Source organism: Trichoderma atroviride, chromosome 1 (assembly GCF_020647795.1).
Source record: "Trichoderma atroviride chromosome 1, complete sequence".
NCBI lineage: Eukaryota > Fungi > Ascomycota > Sordariomycetes > Hypocreales > Hypocreaceae > Trichoderma > Trichoderma atroviride.
In genome coordinates this window covers 3,485,383-3,502,484 of record NC_089400.1, presented here as the reverse complement: position 1 = coordinate 3,502,484, position 17,102 = coordinate 3,485,383, and the positions used below count along the sequence as shown (strand labels likewise).

The 17,102-nt window shown below is 50.4% G+C and overlaps 6 protein-coding genes and 1 non-coding gene across 7 annotated transcripts; 3 read left to right on the top strand and 4 right to left on the bottom strand.

The window, feature by feature from the left end:
* Positions 1-39: 39 nt before the first annotated feature.
* On the top strand, positions 40-1,585 carry TrAtP1_001252 (uncharacterized protein; the record flags this gene model as incomplete). The annotated part of the gene is made up of 2 exons (XM_014086193.2): positions 40-1,264; positions 1,347-1,585. Exons 1-2 carry the CDS (start codon positions 61-63, stop codon positions 1,583-1,585), a joined length of 1,443 nt encoding a protein of 480 aa, XP_013941668.2. The 5' UTR covers positions 40-60.
* Positions 1,586-1,645: 60 nt separating this feature from the next.
* On the top strand, positions 1,646-3,217 carry TrAtP1_001251 (uncharacterized protein; the record flags this gene model as incomplete). Its single annotated transcript, XM_066110908.1, has 1 exon — positions 1,646-3,217. One exon carries the CDS (start codon positions 1,646-1,648, stop codon positions 3,215-3,217), a length of 1,572 nt encoding a protein of 523 aa, XP_065966981.1.
* A 996-nt stretch (positions 3,218-4,213) lies between these two features.
* Positions 4,214-5,482, bottom strand: TrAtP1_001250 (uncharacterized protein). Its single transcript, XM_014086195.2, has one exon. It carries the CDS (start codon positions 5,134-5,136, stop codon positions 4,366-4,368), a length of 771 nt encoding a protein of 256 aa, XP_013941670.1. The 5' UTR covers positions 5,137-5,482; the 3' UTR covers positions 4,214-4,365.
* Positions 5,483-9,816: 4,334 nt separating this feature from the next.
* Positions 9,817-12,374, top strand: TrAtP1_001249 (uncharacterized protein; the record flags this gene model as incomplete). The annotated part of the gene is made up of 4 exons (XM_014086196.2): positions 9,817-9,916; positions 9,984-10,015; positions 10,080-10,154; positions 10,248-12,374. 4 exons carry the CDS (start codon positions 9,817-9,819, stop codon positions 12,372-12,374), a joined length of 2,334 nt encoding a protein of 777 aa, XP_013941671.2.
* Positions 12,375-12,765: 391 nt separating this feature from the next.
* On the bottom strand, positions 12,766-13,879 carry TrAtP1_001248 (uncharacterized protein; the record flags this gene model as incomplete). The annotated part of the gene is made up of 3 exons (XM_014086197.2): positions 12,766-13,451; positions 13,574-13,735; positions 13,816-13,879. The coding sequence occupies 3 exons, from the start codon at positions 13,877-13,879 to the stop codon at positions 12,766-12,768; spliced, it is 912 nt and encodes a 303-aa protein (XP_013941672.2).
* A 469-nt stretch (positions 13,880-14,348) lies between these two features.
* On the bottom strand, positions 14,349-15,807 carry TrAtP1_001247 (uncharacterized protein; the record flags this gene model as incomplete). Its single annotated transcript, XM_014086198.2, has 4 exons — positions 14,349-14,946; positions 15,030-15,325; positions 15,429-15,514; positions 15,797-15,807. The coding sequence occupies 4 exons, from the start codon at positions 15,805-15,807 to the stop codon at positions 14,767-14,769; spliced, it is 573 nt and encodes a 190-aa protein (XP_013941673.1). The 3' UTR covers positions 14,349-14,766.
* Positions 15,808-16,990: 1,183 nt separating this feature from the next.
* Positions 16,991-17,100, bottom strand: TrAtP1_001246. Its single transcript has one exon. It is a non-coding gene; the product is annotated as a tRNA-Pro (tRNA).
* Positions 17,101-17,102: the final 2 nt, after the last annotated feature.

Here is a 17,102-nt window from a genome sequence, read left to right as displayed (position 1 = left end):
GCCTTGGAACTACTTTAAAGACGCTTCGATTCGCCCAAACAAAGACTCAGACCACACATTATGACGCTTTCGCGTTACATATTTACCACTCTCGTCCTTCTTCAGCCCTGGCCGAGGAACGATGAGACTCTCGCAGCATTCTCACGTCGACGTATCCTCAGCCCTTGGATTCAGAGAGGTCTGGCTCCCTTCGTTTCTTTAACTATACTAGCTACACTCACTTTCTATCTCGTTGAAATGTCATATTTTCTGCCTCCCCAAGTTTCAGACGTGGCTCCCCGGCAGACAACATCTCTCGCACTGCCCAAGAAGAATCAGCCCCTCAGGAGGACGCAGACGGAGAGCCCGCAACCTGCCTCTTCTGCCTCTCCAGCAGGATGGATGAGGAAAATAATGCTTCCTAGTCGGCGCCCAGAACGCGGCGGGACGAGCAGGGAGCAGGGCTATTGGGAGCAGATGGAAGTTGAAGGAAAAGTCCGGCCACGACGTCGCATGACGGACAGCCAGTACAGCATCGGTGACGTATCGGTGGATTCGAGCCATATAGCCCGCTGGAATGTGCCAAAGGATATCCCGAAAGAGCAGCCAAGTGAATTGCCGCGGGAGCAGCGCGCTGCATCGACAAAGCCAGCATCTTCTTTGCCCCCAACTGCCAAGCAAAAGAACTGGAGCTGGAGCTGGAGTCCGCTAAAAGGCTCTGATGATCAAATATCTGTGACGAAACCGGGCGCGTTGCCGAGCGATGACTGGAATGGAAACAACAGTAACCTGACGGGGAACATCAAAACAGCCGAGACTGGCGGTCCAAGCATGGATTCTGAGACTGCGACACACAAGAAACAACTTCAGAGGCGCGATGCACTCAGAGCGAGAAAGGCCCGGCGGCGCCAGCGTCAGAGCCTGAGGGATAGTGGCGACTTCCTGGGTGTGCAGGGCGTCAACCCTCATACTGGAGAGCTGGATGTCATGTCTCCTACCGATGACAGCAGCCCCCTGAGTACGAGAAGCCACCAAGAGACTGTACACAGCGTTATGAATACTCTGCGAGACAAGTGGAAAAATAGCAGGCATCATAGAACGAGAGCCTCTCCGAGCAAAGGAAAGCACATCGAAGGCAACGACACCAAGCTTTCCTTCGGGCCGCAGAAAGAGAAGAAGAGGGCGAGAGGCTTGGGCAAGGCCGTTAGATGGAAAAGACGTGTGGGCGAGTGGTCGTCGCTGCAGGAACCTGATTTGAGCCCCATCAGCGCATCGCCAAATTCTCGTAAGTTCTTCTCGTGGTATCATCTGGTGTATTGCATCTCTGGTTACACCAAAAACTACTTCTGACACTGCTTGGTTACTAGGAAGACCCTCACATGCCCTAGGCCTCCAACAATCAGTCCAGCATCTGTCTCTCGAAGAAGCACTGCCTGATCTCAGCCCTCCAACCGACACTCTTACTTTCGTGAATGAGCCCATCAGCCTCATCAAAGTCTCTTCGCCAGTTGAAGTCCCAAACCCTCTAACTCGTACCTCGTCCAATTCTACGGTCATCAAAACCCCTCGTCGACAAAGCCTTGCCAACCCGTCTCTCGCATCATAGGATCTGCACAAGGGGGGCTTGGACTTTGACGATTCTAATTCTCAGGAAAGCTCCAACGCCATGAGTCAATCCATGAAGGCGCCTTTTTTAGACATGGTAGCCGAGAGGGACATGGGCGAGCCCTACACGGGAGCAAGCATGATGGCCCTCTCGGCATACCAGCTTACCCAGTCGATCCCAGCTTTTCACCAGAAATTCAAGCACAAGATTGGCCTCAAAGGGATGAGAGGCGCCAGTCTGTCCAATTTGGATCTTTCGCTGACGCCACTTCGAGAACCAATCCCTCTGAGCCTGTTCGAAGAAAGCCCGTTGGGGGCCATCTCTCGTCTGCGGTATAGAGACAGTCCGACAAGAGCCAAGAGAAGACGGCCAAAGGGTCATTTCAATCTGAACAACGTCCAAACCATGGTATGCAACGCCGTAAAGAGCCTGGGCGAAGTGAGCGGCTTGCCGCAGGAGAAATCAGTCACCACAAAATGTCCCGCGAGTTCACCCAGCCCTCATTCACCGCTCACTTCAGAGGAGATAAAACGGGGCATGCAGAAATTACGAGACCAGGTAGCAGTGTTAAACAATCAATCCCACCGTCTACACCACGCCAGGGCAGAACAGAAGCCAGCCAGTCGCAACTTGTGCGAAATCACGGACAAAGTCGACGAGATCAAAGAACCTGTTTGCATACCCATCACCACCACTACTGGTTGCGACCACCAAACATCTCCCTCGGCCTCTCACCAGAAAGAGCTGTATCAGATAGACCAGCTGGAACATCTTCTCTCACACGTGGTAGTCCGACCGGGCGAATTGAACTGCAGCTCGCCAACCATAGGCTTATCGAGGAGCAACTCGGACAGATCCCACACAGACCTATCCACGAATTCCGCGCAGAGTCAAAGCTCAGTGGAAGGGGACGAGCTGCTGGTAGAACTACTAGCAGACACTACATCCATGAAGCAGGAGGCTCACAAAATGGAAGAGGAGAGGGCGCACTTGCGAGGCAGGCGTCTATTGCTGTCAGAAGCCATCATGCCGGCGCCGGAGGACAGCTCGTTGCCCAGGTCAACATTTATACAGGACCAAATATCAATAACTACGAACCAATGGAAGCTATCGAACATCAATCAGACGACACAAGAACCAAACCCCAACAAAGCATCAAGCCCAACAGAACATCAAACACAGATGGTGGAAGAGAACCCTTGGGTTCATCCAGAGGAAGAAGGCAGCGACGACATCGCAAGTCTTTCAGATGACTGGGAACATCTCCAAGGCACTCGTCTCGATCCAAAGCTACCGCTGGAAGAGGACTGTGGCGAGTGGAAGATTTTTACGGAATGGAAGGAGTATCGGCGCCAAAACCAAAGAGAGTCTGCTGGGCTGCAGCTTTTCCTGTACTGCCTGAAAACTCTAGCCAAGCTCTACTGGTCAACCGTCTGGCCCATGCTCGATCCTCGAACATTGCAAGTCGAGCACGACGGGCCAATGCCTTTGTGGAAGGCCTGCCTGTTGATTGTGCTTGCGGCACCAATGATGACGGTAGGCTTTGTGGTTATCGTGCAAGGTATGAAGCTTGTGAGGCTGATGGCGTGGCTCTTGGACTATGCGGATGATGGAGCGGCGATTTGGATTTAGAGATGGTTGTGAGTTGATTGACGCATGGATGAAGTTGATTGGATGAGTCCAACTGCTGTTGAGTTATTAAGAGAGAGAGGTTATCAACAGGATCGCGAGCGTTGTGTGTTTATGTCATAAGCTATAGAGGTAGTACTAGTATTGATATTCCATAGACTTGACTTGCGTCACAGTCCAACAGTTTTCTAAATAAACAACATTCTTCGCATCCACTTCTATCAGCTCTCTATACGTCGCTATGCATATTAAAAATAACACTGAAGCAATCAATCCAACCGCACATTTCCAATCACGACCCAATTTGAACCATCATATTGCACCTCTCGTATCTGCCCATCTACCAAGTAATAACAGCGAGCCGTGCTGTAGTCGGATGGCAAAGAAGCGACCGTCCAGAGCGTTGCGGTGAGGCAAGATATGCCCGTGCCGTTATCGGGCCTGCCGAGAAAAGTAGGCGTCGATGAAGTCCTCCACCCGGCGTCGTCATCCTCCCAAGTCATAAGCAGAGCATCTGAGCTGTTTTGCCAGAGTATGTAGGTGTTCATGGCGCCATCGGATGAGTTGGAATATCGTGGGACGGTAAAGGCCCCCATGGCGCTGTTGGGTGGAATGGCGATGGGCGGTGCACCTATCAACGATGTTTAGCTAAGAGTGCGAGTGCTTTTTTTTTTTTTTTTAATTTGGAATAGATTTGATAGAACAAGGACTCACCGACGCTCAACTTATTGGTCAGGTTGGTTCTCCCCTCGAGAATGAGCTTCTGGTCATCCCGCTGATAGAGAATCTTGTCGCCTCCGAACCTCCCCTCGTTGACGGAAAAAGGCACCTCTGCCAAAGCCGAGCCGTTGCGGCTCTTGAGGCCCTTTGCGCTCCGCGCCCAGGTGAGATTGGCGTCGTACGCTTCTTGGATCTGGTTGTTCGCGTCTTGGAAGATGACGCTGGGCCAGTATGCCGCGAGGCGTGTGTTTGGCGACGCTTTCCACCCGTTGGGGGACATGGGGCCGCTGCCGGAAAAGGTTTGCGCTGAGGGGGGAGGCGGAGTCTTGTTCTCGAAAGTTCCACTCTTGGAGCATGTTTTCGTTGTTGAGATAGAAGATTTCGACTTGTGTGAAGTTCTAAAACGATTTGAGCTCTCCGGCCCAGTTGTGTTAGTTGAGCACACATGGCAAAGTGCAAAATGATGGGGGCTCTCTCACATCACTGCTTGTTATCGGAGTGAAGCAATAGTAGGGGATGTTGTAGCTCGATGCTGCTATTGGGCTGCCGAGTTTGGCGTTTGTATCCGAGAATGTGGCCAGCGTGGACCAGTTGCCATCGCCGGAATGGTATCGCATCAGACGCAGGTAGCCGTCTGATCCTTGGTATACGAGGCGGATGGTGAAGCTTGACGGGCCTGTCCACCAGCCGGTGACACCGATGCCTGAGGTTGCGTAGACGGCATTGGCCGGTTTCGAAGACGTAGCTGGAGGTGTAGCGGAGGCCTGTGGTGTTTCTGAAGGAGTCTTGATGTTGTTGTTGTTGAGTCGCAACCCAAGGACGATGCCAAGCACGGCTGCCACGATGACAAACAGCAGAGCGACGCCTGCTAGAACGAAGATGAGCCATTGCTTCTTTCTCGACTTGTTATCCGGTGGAGTTTGTTCATGTTTCTCGATGAAGCTGTCGGTATTGACCCTAACAAAGGCATTTGCGCCGGGATCTACAGCCTCCAAATCGTCGCAGCCGCGAAATGCTTCCAGCGCCTGTTCAACCTGTACGGGAGTTGAGACCTCCAGTCCTCCCACGTCAGGAGCCCATACTTCCAGCCCGTCTTCCGGTATTCGCACTTCCAGTCCGCACGGATCACGGTCGTATATCACGCTCATCACATCACCGTCTGGCGTACCCCTGGAAGGCCGTTGAAATCGAAGCCAAAACATTCCGTTGCATTATGAAATATTTGTTTGTGGGAGAGAAGAGGTTCAGGAAAGGCTTCCACTAGGATAGACTGCAAAGTAGCGAGGCGGATTTGTAACGAGCCCATTCTGTGCAGCCTCGTCGTCGCAAAAGGCGTTCCGGCTATGCGGCTGGACCCTGGCGCGTAATTGAAGGATTTGTGTCAGGTTCGCACGAAAAGCCAATGACGAGGCTGTGCGAAGAGAGCACGATTGAGACATGAAATCCAACAGCCAACACATTTGCTATAAATAGGTAGTCTTGGGTGATGCAGCTTATACGAGGTCGAGAGCCTCATGGCGATTTTACCAATGACATGCATGCCCAGGGAGAGGATCCCGTGACCTACGATAAACATCGAGATCAATAATGATAACCGTTCAATTCAAGTCAGCGTCTTTCAAGTCTACAAGAGGCAAATACCAAAACGAAAGTACCTGTATAAAGTTTTACACGAGATATCCACTGCGGATCAAGCCTCCGCCTCTTTCACATAAAAGGCACCAGGCATCATCACAATTTCGCTCAAAAATCCCTCGCCATACATCCTTTCTTCCACTTCCTCTTCTCATCTTGCTCAAGTGGGCAAGATGCTTGCTGCGTCTTCCATTCAACCACTACCTAGGTAGGTGCATGTCCAAGATCAAAATGGCGAGTAAACTCCAAGATCGTGTTACATTTCCTACTGTCTACTTATCTAGGTGCTCTACAATCATCTTCCTAGAAACGCATCCAAATATCCGTCGTCTCCCCCAATCTTCCACATTTCGACAAACACCAAATAATACACAGATAGAATTCAGAACGTCGCGCTTCCCTAACACGCAAAGCCTGCGCGATTTCGAACAAATACGCAGCGTCCGTTGCCCCAGTTCCGTGTTGTTGGAGGCCAATGATGGAAACACCTGAATAGGTCTGAGGCCGGGATTTTCCCTGAAAATCTAAAAGGGGTGGGCTCAATGTCCCTTCAGAAACCGACTGTCTTCATTGCCGAAGCTCAGAGTTGTACACACAAAATCATCCCTAGGGGTCCTCACCTAGGATTGTCTCTGTCAATGATGAAGGCGCCTGAACAGGCCTGAGACTGGAGACATTTCCTAGAAACTAAAAAGGGTCAACCAAAGGCTGGTGGGCTTGATCTCCCTTCAGAACCTTCATGTCTTCATTGCCGAAGCTCAGATTCGTACACAAAATCATCACCAGGGGTCCTCACTTTGGATTTGACTGTCCCCGTCAATGATGAAAACACCTGAACAGGTCTGAGACTGGGACATTCTCAAAAAGTAGGAGGAGGGCTCAGCAGTATTGGTGGAGACAATGGCCGGCAGAACTAGATGATAGAAGAACGTTTGAGCGTGGGGGGAAACAGGACTCTGTGCCGGAAGAGGGAGCACTGAAAGAGCGCAGAAAATATATATGAGGATAGCCTGGTGAGATTCCTGATCAGAGATGACGATGGAAGAAAGGGAGGGGGAAATTGAAGAAGATATATGTTAACCCGAGTTGCTCGTTCCTGACAACATCATGTCAACAATATGTCAACACGGAAAGCTACAATGAGCAATAGAGTTTCGTTTGGTCTCTGACAGCAAGAGAGGTGCATATTCCGTCACTTCTTTAGATAGAAGATGAAAGTACAACCATGGGTGCTTATTCAGAAGTAGGCAGTTACAGAGCATAGAGCTACGAAATGGAGTATGTCGAGAATGCGCATTGGAGTCGGCATAAGATGACAATACAAATGAAGAAGTCTACTGAGGGTGATAATCTTGAAGAATATTCTACATATCATGCGGCTTCCACCGGGGATTGGAGGTGAATACGCTAGTCTTGTGTATTGATATAAAGTGTTTCCAGACTCTGTTCGCTGCCCCGTATTGGTGGGCTGATGTAAGTAAATAGCAGCATCGCAGATACTAAATCACTTGGTAGAAATATGGAGTGCGATGGCCCATCCAAGTAAAAGGTTGGTGTGCCTTTGCCATCATCAAACTCAAAGGCAGCTGGCCTCCAATTTGAGCTTACAGCTAGGAAGCGCCGGCAGCGAGCTCTTTGTGTATACAAACACACTACTATTCGGGCTGCCAAGTTTTGCTTTCTTCAATGTCATCCCATATGAAATGAATAGTATATGTAATCAGACTCGCCGAGTCGCCTCCAAATCTCCTTCCTTGGACTCTTCTCGCCAGAGAAAAAGAGACAGGAGGCCCGGAGCGAATGATGTTTCATGCAATGTTGCTTACAAAGTCTATAGTGAAACAATCGGATATGCTGTCTAGGCCCCTAATAGCAAGTACTAGCCAAGAGCTGTCACCCAGCGACGTCTGAGGTGCCTTCTATACTCTTGAGTCCGTATGCTCAAATGCTACTAGGTGCCCAAGTGCCAGCAGCAGGTACATGTAAGTAATACCACGAAAAAGCGTCGGGGCTCAACATATGATATATCCACTAGAAGCCAGTAGCAGTATATAATGGGCTATACCCTCGCTTCACGCAATGAAAATCTTCTCCTCATTGCCGAAGCTCGAGAAATCGTAACACCCGAGGGCAAGAGGCTGCGAGTTCAGGTCTTGCAGAACACAATCAGGTTTTGTTTTTCTCCCTCAAGTATATATATAGGTAGCTGTTCTTTTCTTTTCTTAGAGAGTGTCTGTATGGTCTTTTTTCTTTTTGGGTCTAACAACGCCAGATCATCTAGACCGCGTAATAAAGTTCAAGATAAGGTTTCCACGCCGAAGATAAAGTTCCTCGCCGATATGAAGAGGCCACCTATACGGAAGCCAGCTTGCAGGCATAAAAAGCCCTTGATGATCCTTTGGAAAATGGAGGAAATCCTTCTTCATGGAACTCAACTCAGCTATCAGTCACGATCCAACGCACAAGTCTACTAAGAAGGGCTCTAGAAAGTATCCCTGGCCCAGACCTATGTTGAAGTATTTTAATTTTTAGTCTTATGCGTTAGATCATGCTTCACAGCTTTTCTTAATCTTGTGCGTTGAATCGTGCTTGGTAGCTGAGTTGAGTTCTATGAAGAAGCTAACAAATACAGCAAGGCAACCTCGCAATAGAGAACCCAACTATGATAGTTGATAGAGATGGCCCAAGGGCCAAGGCAATCTCAAAGAAACGGCAATAGCTGCCAAACTCGGCTTGGTGCAAGCAGAAGCAAAGGGCCTCGTGCGCCTAGAAAGGTTCAAGGGGTATTGAATAAGACTGCCACCAGTTGAAAGACCTGACTTCGTCTTTGAATAAATAATGGAAGAAAACAACAACAAAAGTCCAATATTTAAGTTATATGGAAATACTTGAAGAAACTTATTATTGGGCTTTTTTTTTTGTTATCTTCTTCCATTACTTATTCAAAGATGAAATCAGGCCTTTTGACTGGCAGCAGCCTTGATTGTCAAGGGAGCTAACCTACAAATACGGTTTGGGAGGAAAGTCATTCCTGGTGACTATCAATCATTGCCAGCTGAGGTCAAAAGCAATCCGCTGATGAGTCGAGACTACTGGTTCATCACCGCCATGTGCCCTTCGAGATGGCGAATTTAAAACGCAAAGACTATCTGAGAATGATTCAAAACGCGCAGGACGGCCAGCCAGATGAGTTTGTGCATACAATGTTGATGACTCAGCCAGAGGTGTTGAAGGCGTTTGGGTAAATGAGGCGATATCGCAGATGCTCGCGATAAGAGTAGATGTAGATGGGTACATGTCCATTTCTCTTGGTGTTCTGCCACTGCTGCTACTATAATTCTACTATTCTACTGCTTCTACTACATGTCCCTACTATACAACTCGATTCTTGTACAATTCCAATGCTTCCTTTTTCCTACTTACTACCTTCGTGTCTTCATCTCAACTTTTTTATTCTCCCCCCGACTCCGGCCGCTTACACATGTGAACACTATCAAGACAACCACAACTCACATTCTGGGCATTCCAAGAGCCAACACGTATTTACCTTAGTACTATGTAATCGCTAACTTGTTCAGGCTACTCTGCTGCCAGCACTCCGCATCACAATGTTGAATTCTTGCACTCGCTTCGATCGGCTTCCTTTGCACCCAAATCGTGGCATCCCGTGCATCAGCAGCTAATCGAGGCAACAGCCCCTCTCTGGAGAAAATCCATGCAACCCCCGGCGGCAGCCAACCAGCGGCGGCCATTTAGCAATCGCCTGCTCCATCCGGGTCTTTTCCAGGCTCCATATCCGGCTTGCAATGGCAGAAAGGCACCTTTTGCTGGGGGCGATGCGGCGCCTCTCCGATCATCGGAGCCGTGCCACCGGTCAACATCGGACTTGGGAGCTCTGGACGAGCCTCGTCGATGGAGATAAAGCGACGAGATTTGCAGTTGTTCTTCTCCCCGCTCTGTTCTTTGCTTCTCCAGACTATTTCTTCCCTTCTTCTTTTTGTTTGAAAGAACTCTACACAATTGAGCTGAGGCGTGAACCAAGGGCCTAAAATTACAGCTTCAATTAAGCTCCATCACTGCTTATCCTCTTCAGCACCTCCAGCTTTCCAGAGCTTCCGTGCCCCTCCTTTTGGTGCAGCGAAAAACGTCATTTACAGCGTCTTTCGGCCGCTCTTGTTTCCCTCCATCACCCTTGATCCTCTCCTTCTCTACAATTCCATCTGCAATTCCTTCTACACCACGACACAATGCCCGTATCAGTGGGAACGCCGCAGACCCTTTACGACAAGGTGTTCTCGAGCCACATTGTCGACGAGAAGCTCGACGGCACAATCCTCCTCTACATCGGTTCGTTGCGCCGTGCTGCCATTGCGTTTTGCGAGGCTTTGAACTAACCAGAGTTGGGGATGATTAGACAGACACTTGGTCCACGAAGTGACATCACCGGTATGTTGAAGCCCTGTTCAATATCGTCGATTGGCAACGCGCCTTGCTAACATATTGTCTCCAGCAAGCCTTTGAGGGCCTCAAAAATGCCGGCCGCCAAGTCCGCAGACCGGACTGCACCCTGGCCACTACCGATCACGTACGTCTCACCTGCCAAGCCATCCATCGTGGAGATGCGATCAGATGCGACCAGATGCGACCAGATGCTAACGAGGGCCTGTGCCTCTTCTAGAATGTCCCCACCACCTCCCGAAAAGGCATCAAGGACATCGCGTCCTTTATCAAGGAAGACGATTCGCGCACACAATGCGTTACTCTCGAGGAGAACGTCAAGGACTTTGGTCTGACATATTTCGGCCTGGGCGACAAGCGCCAGGGAATTGTCCATGTCATTGGCCCCGAGCAGGGCTTCACTCTCCCCGGCACCACCGTCGTCTGCGGTGACAGCCACACCTCGACACACGGTGCCTTTGGCTCCCTGGCTTTTGGCATCGGCACCAGCGAGGTCGAGCATGTTCTGGCTACCCAATGCCTCATCACCAAGCGCAGCAAGAACATGCGCGTCCAGGTTGACGGAGAGCTCGCCCCTGGTGTCAGCTCCAAGGACATCGTCCTGCACGTCATTGGCAAGATTGGCACTGCTGGAGGCACCGGCGCCGTCATTGAGTTCTGTGGCTCCGTTATCCGAGGCCTCAGCATGGAGGCCCGCATGTCCATCTGCAACATGTCCATCGAGGGTGGTGCCCGTGCCGGTATGGTAGCCCCTGACGAGAATACCTTTGAATACCTCAAGGGCCGTCCCTTGGCTCCCAAGTATGGCTCCGATGAGTGGGACAGAGCTGTTGCCTACTGGAAGTCTCTGGCTTCCGACGAGGGCGCCAAGTACGATGTCGACGTCTTCATCGACGCCAAAGACATCATCCCGACCGTCACTTGGGGTACCAGCCCTGAGGATGTCGTCCCAATCACCGGCAAGGTCCCTGACCCCGAGACTTTCGCCACCGAGACCAAGAAGGCCGCTGGTCGCAGAATGCTCGAGTACATGGGACTGACTGCCGGAACTCCCATGGAGGAGATTGCCGTTGACAAGGTCTTTATCGGTTCCTGCACCAATTCGAGAATCGAAGATATGCGGGCTGCAGCCCACGTTGTCAAGGGCAAGAAGATTGCCTCCAACATCAAGCGAGCCATGGTGGTCCCCGGTTCTGGTCTTGTCAAGACGCAGGCCGAGGCCGAGGGCATCGACCAGGTCTTCGTTGACGCCGGTTTCGAGTGGAGAGAGGCTGGCTGCAGTATGTGTCTTGGCATGAACCCTGACATCCTGTCGCCTAAAGAACGCTGCGCCAGTACCTCCAACCGAAACTTCGAGGGTCGGCAGGGAGCCCAAGGTCGAACTCACCTCATGTCTCCTGTCATGGCTGCTGCGGCCGCCATTACGGGCAGGCTGACTGATATCCGCAGGCTGACTGAGTACACTGCTAGCCCTCACGTTCAGGCTCGTATCGCTCCCTCCACCCCCGTTGAGGCCCCTCACGTCGATGAGCGTGTCGAGGATTCTGATGAGCGAGAGATTATCGGAGACCAGCCACAGGATCTCCAGCCACACACCAACACTCTGGTACCCAAGACTGATTCTGCTGGCATGCCCAAGTTTCTCTCCCTCAAGGGAATTACAGCTCCTATGGATCGGGCCAACGTTGACACTGATGCCATTATTCCCAAGCAGTTCCTGAAGACGATTAAGCGCACCGGTCTGGGCTCAGCTCTGTTCCATGCCTGGCGCTACCTTCCTGACGGGTCCGATGACCCTAGTTTCGTCCTGAACCAGGAGCCATACAGGGGCGCCAAGATTTTGGTCTGCACTGGTCCCAACTTTGGCTGCGGATCATCTCGAGAGCACGCCCCTTGGGCCCTGCTTGACTTTGGCATCAAGGCCGTCATTGCACCATCATTTGCTGACATTTTCAACAACAACATGTTCAAGAACGGCATGCTGCCCATCCAAATCTCCAACAAGGCCGACATTGACGCCATCGCCGCTGAGGGCCGTGCCGGAAGAGAGGTGGAAATTGACCTGCCCAACCAGCTCATCAAGAACGCAGCCGGCGAAACCATCTGCGCTTTCGACGTTGAGGAGTTCCGGAAATACTGCCTGGTCAATGGATTTGACGACATTGGCCTGACAATGCAGCTCAATGACAAGATTGTCGATTTTGAGAAGAGACGATCAATCCACACTCCTTGGTTAGACGGCACCGCCTACCTCAAGAGAGGCAAGGATGGCCGACTGGCTGCCAAGGCAGTGCCCGTGCCAAAGACCAATCGTGGAGAGGAGAAGAAGGAGCCTCTGGAGTGGTAGTTTGAGTGCCTCTAAGTTTCATCCTTTTTCCTCCTCTTTACCCTTTGCTACAATCTCCTTTTAATTTTCTTTGGCTTCTTTTTTTCTCGTTTCATGATATCTTAAAAGACGAATATTCACGTCGAGTCTATCATTAAAAGGCCCAGTGCGGGTTGATATGACAAAAGGGAGGGTTAGTGGATATGGGCTCTTATGTAGCGAGCCATATCGGCCGAGGGCCATTGCATCAAAAAGGAATTGCGTTGTTTATATGAGACAGGGAGCTTTACTTTGTTTTTGCCTAGTTGCTTGAAAACACGATCCATTTCGATTTTCAAAACTGTTTCTCTGATATCATGTGTGAATTAATTGAAAATGACGCCTCTTGAGGACGTAAATGTGGTGTAGTACTTTAGAATGAGTCTTTGAGAATCCCAATGTGAACCACAAATCCCGCCTCTGGACGGAGCGCTGCCGGCATCATCTCACCAGGTATCCGCCACACCCGGAAATGCTCCTTGAAGGCAACCAGCCAGCTATTGAAGACGTCGTCGTTTCGTAGCTGCTGTGCCACAATGCATAGGCACGGCGGGAGTTGTTCGCCCTCCAAAAGATTGTCCGACTGGCGTAGTTTGCAGATATCCGCGCAGGTCTGCACAAATGGCTGTATCAGAGCGTAGTTGAAGACACAGTCGCAAGCAATGATGGCGTCCAAGGAAGTTGCCGAAGAAGAGTTGGTAAGCGAAGGAGTAACTTGAGAAGTCTCCCAGTCGAGGACTTGAAAGTGGATATCCGCGGCTGTGTTGTGAGAAGAAGAAGGGCTAGGCGATTTGTCGCCCGCCTTCTTGTTGGATTTACTACCGCCCTTTGCCGTAATCTTGTTCTCGGCGAGGTTCTGCAGCACGAGTTTCTGGACGTAGGGCTGGTCGGTGAGGATGTAGCGCGAGACTTTTTGGGAGAGGCTCAGGGCGTTGAGGGGGGAGATGCCGCAGCCAAGTTCGATGATGGAGGATGGCGATGTTGTGAGGATTGTGTTGATGAGCATGTTTGAAGGGGAGGAGAGCCATTCTGCGAAGAGGGGGGTGATTTTCCATAGGACTGTTTTTGTTTGGGGGATTTGTTTGTTAGCTTTGTTGTTGAGTTTCACAATACAAAGTTGTTGTTACACGTGGGCGAAACTCGTTCATGTTGAGTTTGGGAAACTGAAAAAAAAAACTCACCTGATCCTGTCGTGCCGCCTTTGCGAGACGATGCCAATACGCCGGGAGATTGGTGAATGGTGATGTCTCTCCCGTTGAGCTGGAGGTCTAGGACTGTGGCGTGAGAGTCGATGAAGCCTAGGCCTTGAGATGGAATGTCGTTGGAGTAGAGAAGAAATGTCTCTAAATCACAAAAAGGAGAACCGTCAGCGATTGAAGAATGAAATTGATGTACAGAGTGTTTTTGACAGAATAATGTGTACCTTCATCAGGGTCCTGGATTTCATCTTCCAGGCGAGAAATGAGTTCGAGGAGAGCATCAGCCATTTGAACTTTAGTGTCCCAAGTCCACCAGAAAGTACAACAGTAAAAAGTATAAACAAGAAGAAAACAGACTACGAATACAAATACAAAAACCAAAACGCTTAACAAAAGGTTCAGAAATACGCCATGCTGAGGGTGCTATCAAAGAAGAAAAGAAAAGTCCATCCTCGTGATTAATATCTCGCATGAGAAAAAAAAAAAGGGAAGCGCCAGCACAATTATCATTCGGGATAGCGCTCTGCCCCACTTTCTACATGTACATGTGCTCACAAATCGAATTGCTAGCACCAATACGAGTAAGAAAGAGTACAAGTCGAGACTTTTGCTGCAGTCAGATCTTTATCAATCCTGATTATACACTAAAAGCTTGTCTGACGCGGATCTGTCGGGTCATTTGAGATCTATTGGTATTATTGATCAGTACATACATACATACATGCACTCCAACTCAATATGGCGGGATCAGGACGTTGGATTTACTCTCTGTTTTGATACGCAACTTCACGAGGCTATGTAAACTAGCCAAGCAAAAAAACCGACTAATAAACAAAAGACAAAAATACGGATATAAACAAAAAAAACAACCCAAATCACAATCACACCCGGCAGCCATATTTTCGCCTTATTGTTCCCTCTAGTTCACAGCAGAGCCCAATACACCCTTATCCTGTCCACCCCCTCCAGACAATCATCCTAAGAGAAGCGTAGGGACTCAAACAAAGGAGGAAACTATGTAAGAAGGGAGCAAACATCAGAAGCTGGGCAAAAACATACAAACGGCAGAGCTTCCTTCAAAGAATACCAGTCGCCCGGAATACCAAAAAAAAATTAACAGCGGGAAAAATCAGAAACAGTGGAAAAATAAAAGAAACGGAGCAACATTGAGCAGTTTACACAAGCCCATCGTACAAAGACAATGCCGAAACAATCGTCTCATCCCGTTTGCTTCCCTCCTTGAACTCTTCCATATCCAAGCTGCCGTTCTCGTCCTTGTCCATCATGGCGAAGATTTTCCGTACTCGCTTCTCGGGCGTATCTTCGTCTTCGGGGAGTTTGACCATGGAGCCGACCTAGTGTTCACCCTGTGTTAACAATGACACGAATTCCAAAGTCCAAACAATGAAAGGAAAGCCCAGAATCATCTGTCTCGTACCATCTTGTAGATTGCCTCTACAATCTGAAGCATCTCGTCATAACTTATTTTGCCGTCGCCGTCAATGTCGTACAGCTGAAACGCCCAGTCCAGTTTGTCCTCCATCTTACCCCTGCTGGTAACACTCAGGGCGCAGATGAATTCCTTAAAGTCAATACTACCAGACTTGTCGCTATCGAACACATTGAATACGTAATCTGCAAACGAACTCGGGTCCCCGAACGGGAAGAACTGTCGGTAAATCTTTTGAAACTCTTCTTTGGAGAGCATGCCCGACGGGCAGTCCTTTAGGAAACCTATTTGAGAGACCATAACGTCAGAATCATGCGCTCGTCGAAATGAGCAAGGGACAGAGGGGACTCAAGGTCTTCTCCGTCTCCCCATGCCGACGTCGCTTACCTTTGTACCATTGCTGAAGCTCCTTCTTATCAAAGTGAGTTGACTTTTGGAGCTCGGCGAGCTGCTCCTGAGAGAGTTTTGACTGACTATGAAGATAATCAAAGATATCAGTCAAAAGTTGACGAAAGAAAGGAAAAGAGTCCATGTCGGCCTAATGCACGAAACTGGTTTTCGATAATGGTGGTGGTGATGGTGATGTGCATACGCCGGGCAGTCCCGACAGAGGGCAGCATAATTGCAGACGTTTATATAGCCAGCCTTTCTTCCTTCTCGCTCTTGTCCCCATTTTTTGAACACTCTTGGCCCATCTCCGTTTGTGGTACGCGAATAAAAGACGGTAAAGAAGGGGATGGCGCAGCGTCACTCACGATTTGCCCATGATTCAACCAAGGCGAATGAACAGGTGCTGAATGAACCGAGAAAGGAGGCGGTGCTAGCTCGCTGGAAGAACACAGCTCTGAACCCAAAAGGTGGAAGGAGGGGCGCCGCGGTGAGGATATCAGATCCAAAAAGCCTCGGCGTAATATTGCGCAATCGGCCGATGAGTCGCTTGAGTTGTCGCAGTTCCGGCGTCTGAGGCGTTTGCGCCCGGATCTCGTGCCTCTGTTCGTTGGATCGGTGGTTGCCCCTCGTTTCGGAGCGTCTGTTGTCGCAGCGATATCAGGATCCCGAGGCTGCCACCACGTATGAGTTTAAGTTCTCTGAACCGAAACGGACAAACAAGTGTCCCGAGCAGCAGGACAGATCAGATCGGACGATACCGACAGTTCAAGGCCACAGGGGGAGAGCGGAGGGGCGGGACCAGATTAAAAAAAGGACAAGGTGACACGCACAATACGTAGGTCGGTAGATCGGTAGCCTGTGGGCAATTCAGGTGGGAGGTCGATCAGGAAACACACACGCACACAACACCGGCTGCGAAGAAGTGGACAGTGCACGGCGTTCTAGAAGCGGCGTCCGTTTCGGCAAGGATCGGCCAGGCGAGTCGGTCGGTCCAGGAGACGAAAGGCGAGGCCAGGAAAAAAGGGTCTGTGGCTGTTGGAGGTTTGGCAGGCAGCGTAGATGGACAGCGGACGATGGGATGGTCTGGGGGAAAAGACGAGCCAGAGGGCCGAGGAGGGAGGGGCCCTGGATGAAGGCGAAGGCGCCTTGTGACGAGGAGCAGCGCCTGGGTTGAGCCGCAGCCACTAGGGAAGCTGCAGCGCTGCAGCGCCTATAACACAGCGCCGGGACAGGGACGCAGCGTGGTTTCAGCGTTTGTCAGCGCATTGCGTCGTCGGTCTGTAGCGGGCCTCTACAGCGGGGTCCAGCAGTGGAAGACCCATCGCACCGGGAGAGCTGGCGCCGCGTTGTCGCACCCGGGAGGGAGTTTCTACCCAGAAATGGCCACAGCTGATGAACAATGCTTATCAAGACAGAGCAGCCAACTGTCATGAAGACGCCGTATTTACTCACCATGAAGACTCGAAAATCTACCAAGTTGCTGAGATACAAGTAAAAAGAAGAGCTGTCTCTTTTGACATGCCAAGAATAAGAATTGTAAAAAGCGCAAAAAAAAGATGGGGCTTCACCGGGATTCGAACCCGGGGCCTCCTGCAAAGGCGATTCTGAAGAATCGGGGACTTCAGGTTATTTTCCCGAAGCAGGAATCATACCACTAGACCATGAAGCCAG